Source organism: Lolium rigidum, chromosome 7 (genome assembly GCF_022539505.1).
Source record: "Lolium rigidum isolate FL_2022 chromosome 7, APGP_CSIRO_Lrig_0.1, whole genome shotgun sequence".
In the NCBI taxonomy this organism is placed as follows: Eukaryota; Viridiplantae; Streptophyta; class Magnoliopsida; order Poales; family Poaceae; genus Lolium; species Lolium rigidum.
This window is the reverse complement of record NC_061514.1, coordinates 302,060,571-302,082,016: the sequence shown is the minus strand read 5'-3', so window position 1 is coordinate 302,082,016 and position 21,446 is coordinate 302,060,571. Positions and strand designations below refer to the sequence as shown.

The window sequence follows — 21,446 nt, the reverse complement described above, 5'->3', positions numbered from 1 at the left end:
TACAGTGACTGGCAATATGATCTTTATGGTACAGACAAAATGCCGGTGTTTCGTAAACTGAATCTTAGAGCATCTCCAGCCGTTTGAGACCCCGGTCGAAAATCCGGATATAACAAACGACGGATTGGATGTAAAAAAGGCGTGGGGGCAACATTTTTCCAGTCGCACCCCGGCATTCGGCCATCAACGATGATAGTTTAAAAAAATCGTCTTCCCGCTACACAAAAACATCGCCAAAGTCCGGCGATCGGATCAGCCACATTCCGGCGATCGAAACAGAAACTAGAGGATAACAGGCTCATCGGCGGTCCCGTCCTGAGCCTCGTCTAGCGCGGCATCGGCCAACAAAGCATCGGCGGCTGCCGGTGTCGCGGCGGCGGGAGTTGACGTCGAAGCAGAGGACGAAGCAGCCGACGGGGGCCGGAGGATTTCTTGGAGATGGGCGTCGTACCAAGCTATACCTGGCCATATGTCGGGCCAGGCCGGGCCTCGGGCCGGGCCGAGGAAAGCCCGATGCTCAAAAATCACGCCCAAGCCTGGTCCGGCCAGGCCAAATACCCATGATACCCATCGGGCCGTCGGGCCGCGGGCCGGGCCATAGGGTAAGGGTCGGCCAAAATTTGGCCCGGCCTAGACTTGCGTCAGGATTATCCCCGACGCACCAAAATTTTGTTCCCACTAGTGGTATCCTGTACCTCCGGTGCTCCAATATTTGGATGCCCCGACGGTAAATAGCACTGGCGGACCTCCTTTTTAGCCCGCCGGCGGGCCTATAAGCCTTTTCCTCGTAGTGTAATCATCTGTCGTGTATTTTTTAGCTTTTGTACTTTATCTGTCCATAACATAATATCGCAAGTTCGTCTAGAATTAGACATTATTTTTATTAACAGAAGGAGTATTAAATTAATGTTTTAATTTTTGGCTAATTTTATTAAAAATGTAGCTAATAAGACATGAAATGGGTATAATATAAATTGGTGCCACAAAGATTGTCACACTTTTCCACGTGCTAACCTTGGTAGCGATGTTGAAGTGGATTTGGAGACTGTACCAGGAAGAGGACACGATCTGGGCTCGCATCATCCGTGCTAAGTATGTGGACGCCTCCGACTTGTTTGCGGGATCAGGTCATGGAGGCTCCCCCTTCTGGAAAAGTCTTCACAACATCAAGAACCTCTTTAAGGTAGGAGCAAAACACAAGGTGCGGAACGGCAATAGAACCAGCTTCTGGAAGGACTGGTGGTGGGGAAGGGGCCCCCTACTGGAGTCCTTTCCTTTGTTATTTGCCATCTGTGACAATCAAGATATTTCGGTCGCTGATGCGTTGTTTCAAGACAATCTGCAAGTCCGTTTTCGCCGTTCTCTTGATCCGGAGGGTGTGCGGCGATGGGAAGATCTTCAAAGAAGTTTGGCTGCGGTGATTCTCACCACGGGTCAAGACAAGATCTCTTGGCACTGGAACAAAACGGATCATTCTCGGTGAGATCCATGTATGCTATGCTCGTCGAAGGGCACGACGGTGGCTCATTTCAAAGACCTGTGGGAAGCCTCGGTTCCGCTAAAAATCAAAATCTTCTCCCGGCGCTTAGCCCCGGATAAGCCGCCCTCGGCACCGCAGATCCTTACTCGACATGGTCCGTCAAACGGCCTATGTGCCCCGTGTGGTGCGCCGGAGGATGTTAGCCATATCTTCTTCTCCTCGTTCTTTGGCGATCTTCGCGTGGTCGATCACGCGCCGACTGCTCGGGTGCAACCGGCGCCCGCTAACTTTGCCCGGTTCCATGATATCTTGTCTAGCTTCTCGGGTTACCCCGGAAAGTTGTTGTGGATCCTTTTTCTTGCCCGGCCTTGGGCGCCTGTGGAATGTGCGCAATAAACTTGCTATTGAAAAGAAAAATTATTGCTAACCCAAATCGACATCGTTTACAAAATCATCATTTTTTTGCAGATTGTGGAGCCTAAAATGCAAGTCAAGAGAAAAGGAGGGCTTAAATCTGGATGGTGCGCGAGCTAAGGGAGCTGTACGCGTCTCTCGGGCCAGCGATGTCATGATGGAGTAGCCCGTGCCATGGTGGGGTGCCTGGGACGGCCTGGAATGCATGAAGACCTCTCCTTATATGATGTGGCTTTTCTCTGTCTCCATGAATCTTGTTTAGAAACTCTATGCTTATGTGTGCGTTGGCGAAGCTGTAATGCCCAGCAGTATGTATCTAAACCTTGCTACCTTGTTGGCTTTATTAATTTAAAGTCGGGCAAATCTTTGCCTATTATTAAAAAAAAAAACCTTGGTAGCGAGAGGGTAATCCCCGTCGGCCGACCACCTGCCGCCGCGGACGTACGCCTCAGCAGCAGCCACCCTTCGGAATACCGTGACGACGAGACCGACGGCGTAGTCGGCCGAGTCGACGGCGAACGCAGCACCAGCGTTAGTCACGCTGAGCCCACGGCGCTTGCAGGCGGCAAGATCGACGTGGTCGACGCCCACAGAGATGCCCGCCACGAGCTCGAGCGCCGGGAACCCGGCCAGGTGCTCGTCCGTCACAGGCTTTAACCCCACGAGGAGCACCTTCCCCTCGGCCGTGTCCGCTGCGTCCGCGTCAGCGGCCAGAGCGAACCGGAAGCGGCCGGCGAGCGCGGCGGCGAACTCCGGGAAGAGCGGCTGCGCCAGGAGCACCAGCGGCCTCTCGTGGCTGGGCGGTGGCGGTGGCCTCATGTTCTCCACTGGCCTTGAAACGTTTGTAGGGACAGGGAGAGTAAAGCCACCAGCAGACACGGTGTGTGGTGGAGGACACACTGCTGTGTAAGAAGACGACATCGCGCTGGAAATTAATGGCAGTGAACCAAACATTTCAGCTCGCAAGAAGATCACGATCTGAAGAACTTGCGCAGAGAACATATGAGTTTTTCTGTTCCGAATCCACCGTACAAAGACTCAAAGTCTCTTTCAGTTCCAAGCTCAAGTTTTGTGGACGATCAGTCCAAGACCTGGAGGACGGGTGTCAGCAGCGGCGCGCCGGCGAAGAAGGCCTCGAGGTTGCCGACCACGAGGCGGTCGAGGTCGGCCATGGCCTCCAGGGTGTACGCGGCCTGGTGATGCGTCAGCACCACGTTGTCCATGCCCAGCAGCTCCGCCGGCACGTTGGGCTCGTCCTCGAACACCTCCAGCCCGGCGCCGGCGATCCTGCCCTCCGCCAGCGCCCTCACCAGCTCCGCCTCGTCGACGTTCGCCCCGCGCGCCACGTTCACCAGCACGCCGCCGCTCCCCAGCGCGTCCAACACGGCCCTGTCCACCACGTGCCGCGTCTCGGCGGTCAGCGCGCACGCCACCACGAGCACGTCGGAGCTCGCGGCGAGGTCGAGGATCGTGGGGTGGTAGGTGTAGGAGATGTCGTGTTTCTGCCGCCGGGAGTGGTACGAGACGACGCATCCGAATGCTTGGAGCCGCCTCGCGATCCCCGATCCGATGCTGCCGAGGCCGATGATCCCGACGCGCTTCCCGCGGAGGCTGGATCCGCCGACGGGGGAGAGGAGGAGGGACTCGTGGCGGCGGCGCCGGAGGAAGCGGTCGCCGGCGGAGACGCCGCGGAGCACGTCGATGAGGAGGCCGACGGCGTAGTCGGCGACGTCGGCGGAGTATATCCCCGCGGCGTTGGCGACGGCGACGCCGCGGCGCGCGCACTCGGGGAGGTCGACGTGGTTGAGGCCCGCGCTCACGGAAACGACGCAGCCCAGCGACGGGACGGCGTCTAGGAACGCCGCGTCGATGCGGACGACGCCGCTGCCTGGGACGACGGCCGCGCGCGGGGGGTCATCGTCGGCGGCCGCGGCGACGAGGAAGGCGTCCAGTGGGAGCGGCGAGGCGTGGGAGTCGAGGAGGCGGAAGCGGCCGGCGAGGTCAGCGAGAACGTCCGGCTTCAGGCGGTAGAGCACGAGCACGGACGGCATTTGCGGATGCGGCCGTGATGCGAAATTCGGATGCGGCGTCGCTATCTATCTGTAGAGTACGACCGAATGTGGCTATCATTCTGTTTCCTTCCTAATATGACCCGTTTTACCAAACTAAAATACTTTGCTAAAACGGCTTCTTCTATCTATCATAAAACGGAGATACTGTAAAAAAATTTAACTACGATCGAGTAATTTATTTGAAGATTCTTTGATACGGAGTAGTTGGATTGGTTGTTGGGATGTCTGAGATCATCGTAACTGCATGGTTTCAGGCGAGAACTTGGAGTCGGAGTTGATCTCTTGTTGTACGTCGTCAGAGGCCGGATGATGGGATTACAGCTTATATGTTCTAGTTATACTGTTCCAACAAACAAAAGAGTAGCCTGCGGGGTGAAGGGCGGGACGGCGGACAGGTAGATGTGCCGCCACAGCTCGGGCTCATCCCGGAGTTCGCCACGCCGCCCAGAAGGCGCTCCTGAAGCAACGTCGATCGTCCCGCTGATCGTTGACGCGTCGGACCCCCGCGCGCGCGCACACGTGACGCCTGGTAGCTGGATCTGGATATTAAAAGCGCTCAACGTACGTGTGTGATCACGCCAGCCTGCCTAGCTGGATTAAAGAAAAGAAAAACGAAAAAGCGGTCGATCGATTCGGTGACTCTCCTCCGCAACACGCTGTACGTACTGTGACTGTGACTCGCGATCACTAGAGACTTTCTCCTGCACTCGCGATTAAACCAAGCTCCAAGTTTAAATAACCACCGAGAGACCATGAAATCATTTGTATTCCTTCTAACAAAAAAAAAACAACAATTACGTACATGTGTGTAGGCACGCAACTATGCTCAAACGTGCATCTGCAGCCAAACTGATTAGTTTATACCTACCTTATGTACTAGGCTCCTACTACAGTAGTAATCCTAGTTTACCTACGGTGCAAACAAACTCGGTTACAACATCAATCGATCGACGCGTTGCTGAAGAAAAACTGATTAGTACGTCTCCCTCCTACGGCGCTGAAATAAGGGGATGGCTGACATCCGATCCGCCGCGCGCTTTTCAGGAAACAAGATGTGTGGCGCAACGACTCGATTGATCCACCCAACAGATCGAAAGACAAATCGCACACAATTACTTCTTACCATGCATGAAGGCAGGTTGCCCAGAGGTCGATCGAATAGGGCACCCTCTCCTCTCCTCTCCTCTCCTCGCCGAGTAAGAGTCAAAGTCTAAGTCGTCACACACGACGCACGCGTTGGAACTACACCCCTCCTCATATATATAGGCCAAGGCCAAGCCTCAATTTTCGTTCAAAATGTGGCGCGGTTTTTCATCTCCCGCCCACTTTTCGTTTTCCCGGCCGGCAATCCAAAACGACGCGAAACAGGAGATGGGATGGACGGCTCACGTCCATACACGAAGGCACAGCGAGCGACGGATCCGGATCCGTGACGTGGCTTGCCAAACCAAAGAAAGAAACAGCTCGGCCGTAAAATCAGCCATTCATTACCTATTGATTTGGTCCTCCTAATATAGCGTAGCTGCTTCCACAAATCACTGGCTTTCCCTATCTGTTCTATGCGTGTTTGTTTTTTTCTTCACGTCTTGACTTTCCTGTTTCCTAGCTAGAGGTGCGGCTCGATTTTGGGTCCTAATTAATGTATTGCTTTCTTTTATGCCTCTGTGATGGGTTTGCTTTTCTTAAGGCGTCAATATCTTCAAACAATCAAAAAATTCTTGTTAGCCGCTTCCAGAAATTACTCCCTTTCCTTAGCTATTCAATGCGTTTTTTCACGTCTCTACTTTTCTGTTTCAGATCTTTTAAAAAAAATGCTTTTCTGTTTTCCTACCGATGCGGCTCGATTTTTGTCCTAATTACTGCATGGTGTTTTGCTTTCTCTTCTCCTTCGGTGATTTGATCATCTTAATACGAAGCTATTTCTACAAATCACTGCCTTTTCCTATATGTTTCCTGCGAGTTTTTTTTTGTTCGCGTCCTAACTTTTCTATCTGTTTCCAAGAGATGCGGCTGGATTTGTGTACTGATTAATGTATGGTGTATTGCTTTGTTTTCTCCCTCGGCCATGAGTTTGCTTTTGCTTAGCGTGAATCAAACTTGACAACAGCTTCAAACCATCAGAGTATTCTTGTTTCCATCGACTAGAGAGAATTTTATTTTGTTTTCACCAATTAATAACAAGCTGAGCTTATGTGCACACAAAAAAAAATACAACACAATGCAACGAGGGTCGGTTTTTTCCAATATGTTATACAAATGTGCTGAAATAGTTATGCATCCATGAACAACACACTTCCGAACTACAATATATACGTATGCATGTATTTTTCTTCAAACCAATAGAATAATGGCAACCAAAGAGATAATGGTTTGAACCAAATTAGAAGCCAGTGGCGTTTCTCATCCAATGTGGAAAAAAAACATGGGTCTCAACTTCATTCTCAACTTTCCCCGTTCTCAGAAACTTGGAGAATGTTTCATGAATCAAAAGGGTTAGAAACAAATGACAGTTATCACATATCTATCTACCACCACATATAATGAGATCATATCCATAGGGACTCTTTCTCAAGGCATGCACGCCTCCTGCATAAAAGAATCCAGCGACGGAGACTGGGTGGTGGATGCGGCAGGGGGTTCTCGGCCTTGCGATAGTGAGTTGCCTTTGGAGCTGGAGCTGAGCGACCTGCTACTGCACTTGTTTCTGGCTGCTGATGTCGCTCCGCATGGTGGCATTGGTGAGGATCACCACCAGGCATACACCACGAATATTAATGTATATAAGGAAATTAACAAAAGATGCTCCTTGAACCGGTACAAATAGATTAATACCTTTCATCCTTAATTCCTAAAAAGCAAGCAAGGCTCTCTTCTCCGCATGCATGTGCTGTTTGAGAAGCCATCAGGAAGCCGAACGCGAGGCCTGGTCTCCACTCGGCGCTGTCACCTAGCTCACCATGTTCCACCTGTACTTCATCAGATAGATATCATGTCAATACCAGCTGTAACATCATACAACTGAGGTCGGTGGTGACAGAAGATGACACCATTTTGCCTTCCTTCATGCCCGTGATAATTAAGCTCAGAAATTACCTATCTCTAAAGAATAAGACTATTGCATCACACTTTTCATAATGGAATGGTATAAAATATATGTGCTTTGACCTGCGAGTAGGCAAAACAAAACTTATACAATGCCCATGTGCTTTAGGGAAAGTGATATGTACAAATTAGGTCAAGGCTAACCAAGAGGTGCACACAGACTACTCATTAGGCAAAGTATTCACACACTTCCAGGGTTTCAAAAGACTCTATATCCGTCATAGTTTGCATGTAAAGCTAGGGAATTCTATGACCTAGCTAAAATATTTACAAAGTAAACACGAGATATAGTGCAGCTTGTAAGTTATACACACTCAAATTCAAATGCTACTGTCAGACACATGTTTTCCATGCCAGCCCATGAGCACCTGATTATCTTCTTCACACGATTGACTTGGTGACCCACATGGCACCGACGAAGTCGCAATGGCGCCGCTGCAGCATAGGGCACTGATGGTTCTCCTTCAAGATTGTCAGAGAACCGGCAAGTAGATAAATGTGCACATATGGAGTTCCTTGAAGAGGAGGACCTGCAACACCAAGCAGGGCAGAATAATATTCTTCTAAAACCAAAATATATTGTCCCCTCTCCTAACCGTAAATATTCACTCAATATAACAACAATATCGATATGCTAAAATAATTTTAAAGATGCGACAACCTACATATACTCTTGAATACACACCATGGCATCAATATTGCACTTGAAATGCCTCCGGATAACATCATTAGGCCGGTCACAATAAACACCTTGTAGCATGCCAGCATGTACCATTGGTGATATTATCCACATCAAAAGAATCAAATCGTGAGGGATGTAAAAGAATTAAGATGTTTTGTTCACAAATGTGGGCACCTAAGATTCTTAGTGTTTAACAAACACTACATAAACGAGTAGCATATTGCTATACACAAGACAGACGGTTCACATTAACACATCTTTGACAGCTAGAAAATCGAGTTTAGCAACAGGAGATTCTCAAAGCAAACTTGTACATGAAAACCACCAAAAGATTTCATAAGGCCGAGTTGCTAACCACTATAAGATTAGCAAATGATATTAGATCCAAAAAAAAAACAAGCTTGCTATCTACCAGTAGACTCTGCAACACCATAATAAAACTTATTATCCACGTACAACTAGTCAAATACACATCAATAGTTCAATAACTCGCATTGCTAATAAACAAAAAGCAATGGACAAAAGCTAATGAAGACCCGCCAGTAGCCACATCTAGTCATAAAATCTTGACCATAATAAAAGCAATAAATCAATATAGTATGCCATGTGTGTATGCAATAATGCACAACCTCCACAAGAAAGATTGAGCATTAGGGAAACTATCAACTTCAGGATTGATATAGGCAGGTATAACAAATATCATATAGATATTCAAAAGCACATGTATCTGCATTTCTTAGATATTTAGATGCATTTTCACTTCAGCATTCATTAGTGGAGCTTCAAAATGATTCATGGGCAGGCCAGGCTACCAAACTGTAATAATGTACATGGGGAGGCATTGACTGCTGGTGGGATATGCCTCACATGGTTAGGGGTTAAAAAAATTCTAGTACAAAAATATTGGGCAGGCCATGGCCCGGTTTTGCTATACATTAGGGAATTTAATCACAATAATCAGGTTCTATTCTGCAAGAGATGTCCTCAACACTTCCAGAAGAGGGAGCTTGTTTGCCTTCATCATAACAACCTATGACACCTTTATAGTTAAATATACATACAAGTTGTTTGTTTATAATTTGAAAATTAAACCTACGATTCAGCGGATGGACAGAGTGATATAGAAGCAACAACACTACTTAGCAAGCAATAAAAAAGTAATGGATTGTTTCAGAAATGAGTGCACCACTACTCTTGTATGAATGACAAATAGTACTCTATTGTGGAAGGAGATAGTCAAGATAACCAGCAACCCACATCAGGGATGACAAGGACCTTGGGAATCCCCTCTGAAATTAGCCAAGTTTACCAGGTAAGCACTGACACATCCAACTGAAGAAGCATAGAGCAAAAAGTGCTTGACTTACATGAGTTGTAGCTCGCTGATGCTGGTGTGGTGATTGCATGTTCACCTCTGTTAGCAAGAGTACCTAAAAAATTAAGAATGTTTTGCAATATTAAATAGGATCAGGGCCAGCAAAGGTGTCCAGCAAGCACTATGTATGCTGACATAAGAAGGCTAAGCCACTCAAAGTCTCAAATGTGTGGATTTTTTCTCTCAAAAAGATATCCATCATTCAGTATTACATGACTCACAAAATAAGTACATATACTTACACAGTAAGCAGCTTGCAGTATTTTAACAGAAAGATCAGTAAAATCTTTCCCTCGATCTAATTATGCAGCAAGTGCTAAATAAAGTGGTGCATCCAAATGAAACAGAGCTGGACTAAATACACCTAATGCTCACGGACAATGCAGAACAAAATAGTGTCTCCATTAGGCAACAATCCATTTTTTGACGGAACCTCGTCAGAGGGCGGGGAGCTCCCGCATTGCATTATAGGAAGAGGGGAAATGGTCCGGTTAATAAGGGAAACCCGACCTAAAAACCATACAAGCGCGGTTAATTAAGGAAAACCGACGAAAACCACCACCAGACTAGAGTTAGGGGACATCGTCTGATCCAGATAGAAGTGTTCCGAGAGCTAGGACCGTTGGAAACACTTCATACCCAACCAAGACAATCCATTTGAGTGTGTACTTACGGATGCAGATACCGATGAGCTACTAACCGGCAGCATCAAGGCCTTGAGGTTGAAAAGTGGAGCTTCCATGTACTCCTCCTACTACTGACACCTGAAAAAAAAACAATCAATTAGAAAATAAGGACTTAGATTCTAGTAATTTCAATGAACGAGCAGATTTTACAAACCTGTAACCTTGCAGCTCTCAAGGTTTTTTCCCAGGTTGATTGTACAGATAAAATGTGGCACCTCCAATCCAATTGACAAAACGATTAAATTATATCTTCATGATATAAACTTCTAAATGTAAGTAAATAGCAGCCACAACAAACTAGGTGAAAGACATGCCATAGCCTGATTTTTATCTCACGTCAATAGGACAACTGGTCACAATTCAGTAGCTTAGCAAACTTGCAGCATTAGACTAGTCATAATGTAGTGATTAGTGATTACTGCCAACAACATCTGAAGATGCACAAATATATAAGAAATATGAAGATGTATTAAAGAAATGATTTTTACACATAATATGAAGATGTGTTAAAGATTTTTACACAGAATTTTACTAATATGTACTAGCCAGCAAATAAGATTTAAGCAACTATCCATATTTGAAACTATGACAAAATGACTCGAATAGTACACAAACCAGGGAGTGAATATTAGAGAAATATGGAAAGTAGGCTTGGTGAGTTAGCACTCTAATGATGTAAGGAACAAGATTTCATGAAGCGTATATGGTTCATCATTCACTACAACTTAAGCACACAGAGATAAAGAAACAACCGACTCCTTTCCACCGCCTAATTTATTTGGGCCTAAAGACAAAAAGTCAGAGACAGCTGAAGCATGAGAAATATCAGTAAAATCTTTCTCTCAATCTAATTAAGCTGCAAGTGCTAAACAAAGTGGTGCATCCAAATGAAACAGAGCTGGACTGAATACACCTAATGCTGAGGAACAATGCAGAACCAAAGTAGTGTCTCCATTAGGAAGCAATCCATTTGAGCGTGCGCAGAGTCGGTACTTACGAATGCCGATATCGATGAGCTATTAAACGGTAGCATCAAGGCCTTGCGGTTGAAAAGATGAGCTTCCATGTACCCCTCCTCCTGACACCTGAAAATAGAAATAAAATGATCGATTAGAAAATAAGGACTAGATGCTAGGAATTTCAATAAACAAGAAGATATTACAAACACGTAACCGTGCAACTCTTGCAAGGTTTTTCCCAGGTTGATTGTACATATGAAATGAGGCACCTCCAATCCAATTAACAAAAAGACTAAATTACATCTTCATGATATAAACTTCTCCATTTACATATAGGCTAAGAGAGGATAAAAAAAAAGGCTCTTACAGAGTTGTGCATCCAAATTAAATAGATTTGGGCTGAATATTTTACACCTAACTAATGCTGAGAACAGAGCAGAAACCAAACAGCGTGTGCATCAGGCAGCACTTCATTCCAGCGACCTTGGGATGCCCAATTCGACGAGCTCCTGACCGGCGTCGAGGTCACCGCGGTAGATCTTGCCGCCGAGCAGGTTGAAGCGTCCCACCCGGTCATCGGGCCCTGCCCTGTCGTCGGGCGCCGCACGGTGACTGGCGCGCAGAACCCCTCGGCCACGCGCGCGACGCAAGAGGCGGCGAGGTCGAAGGAACGTCGCCCACCGTGCTACGGTGCACGCCCGCGCCGTCGAACAAGCCGCCGTGACGTCTTGGCTCCTGGGTGCGCCGCCCCTCTCATCGGCGAGGCTTGGGCGGCGGCATCGACCTAACGCCGGACGGGAGGAACTGGGGACGGAGGGGAGGAGGGCCAGGGTCGGGGGGAGACGAGATGTCGCCGTAGTTGGAAGCGTTCCGGCCAGATGGAGCTCCGGAGTTGAAGTCATCGCGAGAGACAGAGGAATGAGGGACAGAGCGCCGGGTGTCGAGACTTTTTCTTTTTATCAAGTTCAGGTAGTTCAGTTAGCTCTATCGAGTCTTTTTCTTTTTATCAAGTTCAGGGATCAAAGATGACTGCAGCATCCTCTCTTTTTCGTGTAGGCATCATTTCTTTACAACGCATCAAAGATGAGACTAAGTTCATTCAGACTTGTAAAATTCAGTCAGCTGTTAGCATGTCCAGGTTACAGAGTTACGGGAACCACATGACTTTACGTGTGAGTTTTGGAATTGATGGAGATGATTTAAAGGACACACGCCGTAATCGTACATAGCTGAACTCAAGATCCGATCAGACGCTCTTCAAATTCATGGACATCGAGTTTTACAACTGATGGAAAGTTCACAATGTTCAGACTTTACAAAGTTCAGTTACGTACCTGGTAGCTTTACCTCAGTAAGCTGTCCAGTACGTATATGGATTCAATCTCCTGCGTATAGTAGCTGCTGCTCAAAATCCAATCAAGTGAAACACAACAAGAGATCGTGGAAAAAAAAACAAGGCACCGCCGTACGTACGCTGGTTGGCAAGTGGACGGCGCGCGGCGGCGAGGACACGCGCATATATGCCTGCATCTCCATTTTCACCTCCAGCAGCTAGCGCCATATGATCTGCGTGCCGCTGCACCGCAAGGCGTGAATCAATATATGCCCAGAACAAATCATAATGAAGATGGATCAAGAAAAACACTACAGAGTTCTTACTTCTTAGGGAGCATGCACGCCTTTGTCTGTCGGCATGGCCTTTCCTCGCCATGCCATGCCATGCCATGGGCACGGCTGTCACCGGCAGCGTAGATACTAGATAGAATTCATGAGCGGAAGATGATGGAATATGTGGTGGAAGCAGAGAAATCTTTGGAGGAACGATGAGGCGACATCGGAGGACGATGACCATAGCTGCATAGGGGATTTATAGAGAGAAAGCGCGCGCAGTTGGAGCTGGGATGAGGAGCTGAGGATGCGGAGAGACCGATGGATCAGAGCACGATCCGTGTGAGGAGTTGGATCGTGGACTTGCTGGGTTTTAGGGAGAAGCAATCGGGGGAGACCGCGGCATGCACGGGCATAAATCTGTATATTAATTGATTTGCATTGGCCTAATTAATCTGGTTTAATTAACTTACCCTAATCGCAGAGATATGGATCTCCTGTTAATTTTCCTATCTGCTAAAATGGATCGCATGGCATCATTCATGATGCAATGATGCATGCGTGTGTCAATCTTCCCACATTATAGCTAATAATTGGAGGTAATTTATTTATTTATTTGAGTCTTGCATCATGTGAGCTTTTTCACATGTAATATGGACCAATCTACTCATTCCGTCCAACGAAACTTGGCTAAGATTTACTAAAATTTGGATGTATCTAGACGCTAAATAGAATCTACATACATTTAAACTTTATTAAATTCCGGACAACATTTGTGAAATGGAGTGAGTACTAAGAGCATCTCCAGCCGCGTCCCCGAAAGGTATTTGGGGTGCGCCGAATATTTTATCGTTCCCGGCCGCGCGTCCCAAAGCCTCCTTACGTCCTGCGCGGCCCAATACGGTGTCCGGCACCCCGAACCCGTCCCCGGTCCACACGGGACGCTCCGAGCACGCCGGACACAACGAAAAGCGAGGCGGGAGTGGCAGGCCCAACGCGTTAGTGGCACATTCAAGTTTAAGCTAACCATCGCCTACCTCGCGATAGAAGTTATTTGCGCGCATCTACGGTGTAGTTTCCGCGGATGCGCAACGATGCGTCTCGTCGCGCCTAGCTCTCTATGTCGGCGTTAATGAGTGCCACCGCTCCGCCGCCTCCATCCGACCTATAAAAAGGGGTGCTCTCGAATCGTCCCTCACACACAAACCGTAGTGCCTCTCTCGCCAACCCTAGCCGCCACCATCTCAAGAGTCGAGGGCCTTTCCATGGCTGGTAGAGGCAGAGGCCGAGTCAGAGGTCGGGGCCATGACCATGGATGCGGACGCGACCGTGTTAGAGCAGCAATGGCTGCACGATCGCTGTCGCCTGCGACATCGTCGTATTCCGAGGGGAGTGGGAGTTTGAGTTCATCGTCGTCCTCAATGGCGACCCACTCAACATCCAGAGGCTGCCGCACAAATTCACCGAGTTCGTCGCCGGCAATGAGCCAGCCGCGCTGCAGCTGCGGGAGGCTGGCTGCGGCTTCTGCCGGTGGCCGGTGGACGTGCTCTTTGACAGGCGCGGCAAGATGTACCTCCACACCGTCTTGGAGAAGTTCGCGCGCTTCCACGACCTCTAAGCCGGCTGCGTGCTCACCTTCTCGTACCAAGGCGACCGGCCAGGAGATGAGCATGAAGGTGTTCGACGACACGTCCTGTTGCCGACACTACCACAGCGACGACGAAGATGAGGGTGATTTAACACGCCGAGTGTTCTTTCTTCGCAGCAAAAATGGTCATGGAAGTTTTGTATATTCTCCCTACAAATGACCAACATGGCTATCATTACCAGTTGGATTTTCCAGTTTGGGTGACCGAGAGTGCCTGAGAGTGTTCTTTCTTGGCAGCGAACATACTAAATCTGCGAGGCTAACTACAGTTAGGTTTCCTCATTTTGCAGTGTTTTAATTGGTGAAAAACCATGTTCCCAATTATGTATTTAGTTTGTGCAATGTTCCTCCTCTTTATTGAAATGAAAATGCAAAAAAAGAGTATTTTAATATAAAAACAAGTTTGGGGCGGTGTTTGGGGGTGTTAATTAAGGAAACTATATAACAAATATATGTTTCGATCCTTGCCGACGCGACAAGAGAGGGTCTCGTAGGTGCTAGGGGCAGGCACCCAACGGGTAAGAGACCCATGACAACGAGTACAACATTGGTCCAGGTTCCCACAAGCCTCCCTATCAACGGATCCACATATTATGGATTTTCCATCTCGAAAAGTAGCACACATCTCCCCCTCGCCTACATCGAGGCGTCCAGAACCCAAGAAGGTAGACTCCCCAAATTGACCCCACTCTTCGTCGCCGCCGCCAAGGCCGTACAACTTTGATGTGATTGGTGTTGCTCTTCAGCATGAGGGTCACCTAGAGTTGTTGCGGGGGGTGGTCACGCTTTCTCGATATATACCATCTATGGTAGCCGTCTTTGCCAAGCTAACCTAGTGCGTCGTGCTCCGCGCCACCATGTGCCTTGCGCTCTAGATCTCATCTGCGCAGGGAAGAACTCGGCGGGTAAGATATGGGCGACGGGAGTGTAAGATTTGACTAAAATTTGTAGTCCGTGTTTTAATTTATCTTTTGATTAAAATCTATGTTCACAGGAGGCTTTCAATGAAGAACTCAATTGTTCCTCTATTTTGTACGCCCCACGGTATCTACCCCCTTAGATGTCCATCGTAAGTGGTAATTTTATGTATCTTTACTTTTTGTGTGTTATAATGGACCATATGAATATTACAAACCACAAAATGGACAGGTACCTAGATAAGTTTTGTCACTGTTTTTGAAGTGGGGGTTTTGCACTCTAAGTCTACAATCTTGGTGCGGGATAGTCTTGTTTATGGAATAGGTGCATTGTGTTTTCATGTTAACACACCATTCAATAGTAATATAAGGAACCATGCAAAAATAGGAACCATGCATTGTGTCACTGTTCCTCGAGCAATTTTACGTGAAACCTTATTTTGTGGGTCCCACGACAACTGCCCCTAGCTTTCCGTCTAAAGTGATGATTCCATGTGACTTTCCTCGTTTTGTGCTATAATAAGATTAATTATAAGAATATTACAAAATTCAAAAGAGTCAAAATACACATAAATAGTTGGGTGGTGGCTAGCTTCGAAGGGAATGTTTTGCACTATAAATCCAAAATCTTCATGCGGAGTAGTGATAAGGCAAAGTACACATAAATAGTTAGGTGTTGGCTAGCTTCCCAGAATGCAAACACGCGCGTATGGAATGTGATAAGTGGTGTTTAGGTGGTATCCTATCACTACGCGGGACGACCCTGTAGCTGTTTCACAAAAAAACTTGTTTCGGAAACCCGAAAATGAAAATACCGCCGCCTGTGGGTCGGATTGGAAATCTGCACCCGGGGCCTTGCTTCCCATCCCAGTGCCCAAGCACATGCCAAATATGGCCTTGTTCGACAAACTATGCAGTGCCACGAGCCGTTTCCTACGCCATTTCCCCAAAAAGCCAAAGAACTCCGGACGTGATAGCCCTTTTCGTCAAGTGTTTCCCAAGATAATTGCGGTATCCCAATTCCGACTTTTGGAGACGTTAGTAGGACACATAAAATGATGCCACGTTGCTCCACACATTTTTTTTAACTTCATCCTGATACTTTTCTGGCCAGAACCCTAATCAAGGACATGCGGTATCGCTGTTATTGGAGCGTGGGGTGCACCGGTTCACGAATGCGTGAATCCAGGAAAAAGCGCATAAAATGATGCGTCCTGGACCTTAAAACATTTTTTCCCACAATTTCTGGAGTTACGGAAAGTTAACCCCTAGTTCAAATTTGGTCAGTTTCCAGCAGATTCGGCGAGACACTGCATGAAGACGCATGCATTTCCAAAATGCAAACACATGTGTATGGAATGTGATATTTGGTGCGTAGGTGGTTTCCTATCACTGTGTGGGGATCTCTCCCAAACCTAAAATGTGCCCCTGTAGTTGCTTCACACAAAAAACCTATTTCGAAACCCAGAAAATGAAAATACCGCCGCCCGTGGGTCGGATTAGAAATCTGCGCCCAGAGACTTGCTTCCCATCCCAGAGCCCACGCGCGTGCCAAATATGGCCTTGTTTGGACAAACTATGCAGTGCCACGGGCCGTTTCCTATGTCATTTCCCCTAAAAGTCACAGAACTCGGGACATGATAACCCTTTTCGTCAAGTGTTTCCCAAGATAATTGTTATATCCCAATTCCGACTTTTGGATTGGTTAGTAGGACACATAAAATGATGCCACGCGGCCCTACACATTTTTCTAACTTCGTCCAGATACTTTTCTGGCAAAAACACTAATCCGGGACCTGCGGTATCACAATTACGGGAGCGTGGGGTGCACCAGTTCGTGAACGCATGAATCTAGAAAAAAATCATATAAAATGACGCATCCTAGACCTAAAAATATTTTCCTCGGAATTTCTAGAGGTACGAAAAAGTTGACCCCTGGTTCAAATCCGGTCAGTTTCCAACAGATTCGGCGCGACACCGCCTGAAGCCGCATGCATTCCCAAAATGCAAACGCGCGCGTATGGAATGTGATAGGTGGTGTGTAGGCAGTCTCCTATCATTGCACGGGGGTTTCCCCCAAACCTTAAATGTGCCCATGTAGCTGCTTCACAAAAAAAAACCCGTTTCGGAACCCCAAAAATGAAAATACCATCACCAGTGTGTCGGATTGGAAATCCACACACGGAGCCTTGCTTCCCATCCGAGAGCCCACGCACGTGCCAAATATGTCCTTGTTCCGACAAATTATGCAATGTCACGAGCTGTTTCTTATGTCATTTCTCCTAAAAGCCATAGAACTCCGGACGTGATAGCCCTTTTCGTGAAGAGTTTTCCAAAATAATTGTCGTACCACAATTCCGACTTTTGGAGTGGTTAGTAGGACACATTAAATGACACCACGTGACACCATACATTCTTTTGACTTCGTCCAAATACTTTTCTGGCTAAAACCCTAATCCGGGACATGCGGTATCGCTGTTACGGAAGTGCGGGATGCACCGGTTCGCGAACACGTGAATCCGGGAAAATCATATAAAATGACGCGTCCTGACCTAAAAACATTTTCCCCGGAATTTCTGGAGCTACGGAAAATTGACCCCTAGTTCAAATCCGGTCACTTTCCACCGGATTCGACGGGACACTGCTGGAAGCCGCATTTATTCCTAGAATGCAAATGCGCACATATGGCATGTGATAGGTGGTGCGTAGAAGGTCACCTATCACTGCGCGGGGGTCTCGCCCAAACCTTAAATGTGCCTATGTAGCTGCTTCACAAAAAAAACCTGTTTCGGAACCCCGAAAATATAAATACCATCACCCGTGGATCGGATTGGAAATCCGCGCCCGGAGCATTGCTTCCATCCCAGGGCCCACGAACGTGTCAAAACTATCGCCTCGTTCCGACAAACTAGGCAGTGACATGGGCCGTTTATTACGCCATTCACCTAAAAGCCATAGAACTCCGGACGTGAACCCTTTTCGTGAAAAGTTTTCCAAAATTATTGCCGTATCCCAATTACAACTTTTGGAGTGGTTAGTAGGACACACTAAATGACGCCACGCGACGCAACACATTTTTCTGACTTCGTTCAGATACTTTTTTGGATAAAACCCTAATCCGGAACATGCGGTATTGCCAATACGGGAGTGTCGGATGCATCGGTTCACGAAAGTTGACCCCTAGTTCAAATCCGGTAAATTTTCAGCGGATTCGACGAGACACCGCTGGAAGCCGTATGCATTCCAAGAAGGAAAACACACGCGTATGGCATGTGATAGGTGGTGTGTAGGAGGTCTCCTATCAGTGTGCGGGGCTCTCGCCCAAACCTTAAATGCGCTCCTTGTAGTTGCTTCACAAAAAAAAACCCGCTTCAAAACCCTAAAAATGAAAATATCGTCCCCCGTGGGTCGGATTGGAAATCTGAGCCCGGGGCCTTGCTTTCTATCCTAGGGCCCACACACGTGCCAAATATGGCCTCGTTCCGACAAACTATGCAGTGCCACGGGCTGTTTCCTACGTCCTTTCCCCTAAAAGCCATAGAACTCCGGACGTGATAGCACTTTTCGTCAAGTGTTTCCCAAGATAATTGCAGTATCCCGATACCGACATTTGGAGTGGTTAGTAGGACACATAAAATGATGCCACACCACTCCACAAATTTTTCTAACTTCGTCTAGATACTTTTATGGCTAAAACCCTAACCTGTGACATGCGGTATAGCCGTTACGAGAGCGCCGGATGCACCCAGGATTCGCGAACGCGCGAATCCAGGAAAAAAATAGCAGATAAAATGACGCGTCCCGGACCTAAAAATATTCTTCTCGGAATTTCTGGAGCGATGAAAAGTTGACCCCTTGTTCAAATCCGGTTAGTTTCCAATGGATTCGGCGGGACACCACCGAAAGCCGCATGCATTTCCAAAATGCAAACCTGTGTACATGTGATAGGTAGAGCGTAGGATGTCTCCTATCACTGCGCGGGGCTTTCACCCAAACCTTAAATGCCCCCCATGTAGCTGCTTCACAAAAAACTTGTTTCGAAACCATGACAATGAAAATACCGTTACTCGTGGGTCGGATTGGAAATCCAGGCCCGGGTCCTTGCTTCCCATCTCAGGGCCCACACACGTGCCAAAAATGTGGCCTCGTTCCGACAAACTATGCAGTGCCACGGCCCGTTTCCTACGTCATTTCCCCTAAAAGCCATAGAACTTCGCACGTGATAGCCCTCTTCGTGAAGGGTTTTCCAAGATAATTGCCGTATCCCAGTTCCGACTTTTCCAGTTGTTAGTGGGACACATGAAATGATTCCACGCGGCTCCACACATTTTTCTGACTTCGTCCAGATACTTTTCTTGCCAAAACCCAAATCCAGGACATGCGGTATAACTGCTACGGGAGCGGCGGATGCACCTGGGGTTCACGAACGCACGAATCCAGGAAAAAGCAGCACATAAAATGACGCATCCTGGACCTAAAAATATTTTTCCTAGAATTCCTGGAGCGACAAAAAGTTGACCCCTAGTTCAAATCCGGTTAGTTTCCAACGGATTCGGCGCGACACTGTCGGAAGCCGCATGCGTTCACGGAATGCAAACATGTGCATACCGCATGTGATAGGTGGTGCATAGGCGGTCTCCTATCAATGCGTAGGGCTCTCCCAAACCTTAAATGCGCCCTCTGTAGGTACTTCACAAAAAAACACGTTTTGATACCCCAAAAATTAAAATACCGTCACCCGTGGGTCGGATTGGAAATCCGCGCTTCGGGCCTTGCTTCCCATCCCAGGGTCCACGCACGTGTTAAATATGGCCGCGTTGCGACAAACTATGCAGTACCACGGGCCGTTTCCTACGTCATTTCCTCTAAACGCCATAGAACTCTGGACGTGATAGTCCTTTTCATTAAGGGTTTTTCCTAAATACCCGTATCCCAATTCCAACTTTTGGAGTGGTTAGTAGGACACATCAAATGACGTCACACATTTCTGACTTCGTACAGATACATTTCTGGCCAAAATCCAAATTCGGGACATGTTGTATCTCCGTTACGGGAGCATGGGATGCACCAGTTCGCGAACGCGCGATCCAGGAAAAAAACAACACATAAAATGACGCGTCTAGGACCTAAAAATAATTTTCCCGGAATTTCTGGAGTAACGAAAAGTTGACCCCTAGTTCAAATCCGGTCAGTTTCCAACGGATTCGGCGGGACACCGTCGGAAGCCGCATGCATTTCCAGAATGCAAATGCACGCGTATGGCACGTGATAGGTGGTGCGTAGGCGGTCTCCTATCACTGCGCAGGGTCTCGCCTAAACCTTAAATGCGCCTTATGTAGCGGCTTCATAAAAAATACCCGTTTCGAAACCCCGAAAATAAAAATACCATCGCCCGTGGGTCGGATTGAAAATCCGCGGCCATGCCTCGCTTCCCATCCTAGGGCACACACACGTGCCAAATGTGGCCTCGTTCCGACAAACTATGCAGTGCCATGGGCCATTTCCTGCGTCATTTCCCCTAAAAGCCATATAACTCTGGACGTGATAGTCCTTTTCGTGAAGGGTTTTCCAAGATAATTGTTGTATTCTTATTCCGACTTTTGGAGTGGTTAGTAGGACACATAAAATGATGTCACACGGCTCTGCGTAATTTTCTAACTTCGGGGCCTCGGGGATATGCGGTATGTAGACTGCTATTCAGAGGGCACAAATTTGTCCAATTGATAAAGAATAGAACCATGTTTAAATAATTGGTACTAATAAATAAATAAGTACAAATATAATATAAGATAATAACTAGGAGTAAAAAAATAGGAAGGTGCTACGCCGAAGGTGGCCATCGGTGTAGAGCAAAGAAAAAAACGGGAGGAGGCTATGCCGAGGGCCGCCATGTGCCAGATGACCCCACCACCTGTAAAGAAACGATGGGCACAATAACTTTTACTTGCTTTTCCATGTAGGACTCCAAGTTTGTCCAACCCCTCTCATTGGTTGTTGATGATGCGATATTTCCTAGCCGATGACATCCAAATCTATTTCGACATCTAACTCAACACCACTCTTTCTCTTCAATTAACATGGCCGACAAATCCTTTTTTTTTCTGAATAAACAAAATAACTCCATGATGTTGGGGTACCGACACGGCGAAGGCGAGGCATTGAGCCCGACATTGACAAAGAGAACACCGACCCCACCCGTGTAACAAGCCAACGTTCGAGGCCATACACCTTCGCCATCGTACATCCCGAAGAGGCGAAGAGAAAGGTAGAAGAGGACACGCGCATCTCCGGACGCCCTTTCGCCGTTGCATCGTGTATGCAAGGCAACCAGATGAAGAAGGCAACATTTAACCTGATCGTATTTTTTGTCCGTCAGTGCAATCTGCCAGTTACTCTGAACAACAACAAAAAAAGACGCGCGAATCCAAAATTGAAACAAGATCAAGTAGTAGTCAAGTAGTAGTCTGCATGTCTCGGGAGTTTATTTAGCTAGGATAGTTAAT

The 21,446-nt window shown here is 47.4% G+C and overlaps 1 protein-coding gene across 1 annotated transcript in view; it reads right to left on the bottom strand.

Annotated features, from left to right (window-relative positions):
* Nucleotides 1-2,973: 2,973 nt before the first annotated feature.
* LOC124675854 (glyoxylate/hydroxypyruvate reductase HPR3-like) overlaps nucleotides 2,974-21,446 on the bottom strand; it is a 52,242-nt gene continuing 33,769 nt past the window's right edge. Inside the window, exon 2 of the mRNA XM_047211924.1 lies at nucleotides 2,974-3,505. Coding sequence (XP_047067880.1) covers nucleotides 2,974-3,505 — 532 coding nt within the window. The remainder of the gene's footprint in view (nucleotides 3,506-21,446) is intronic.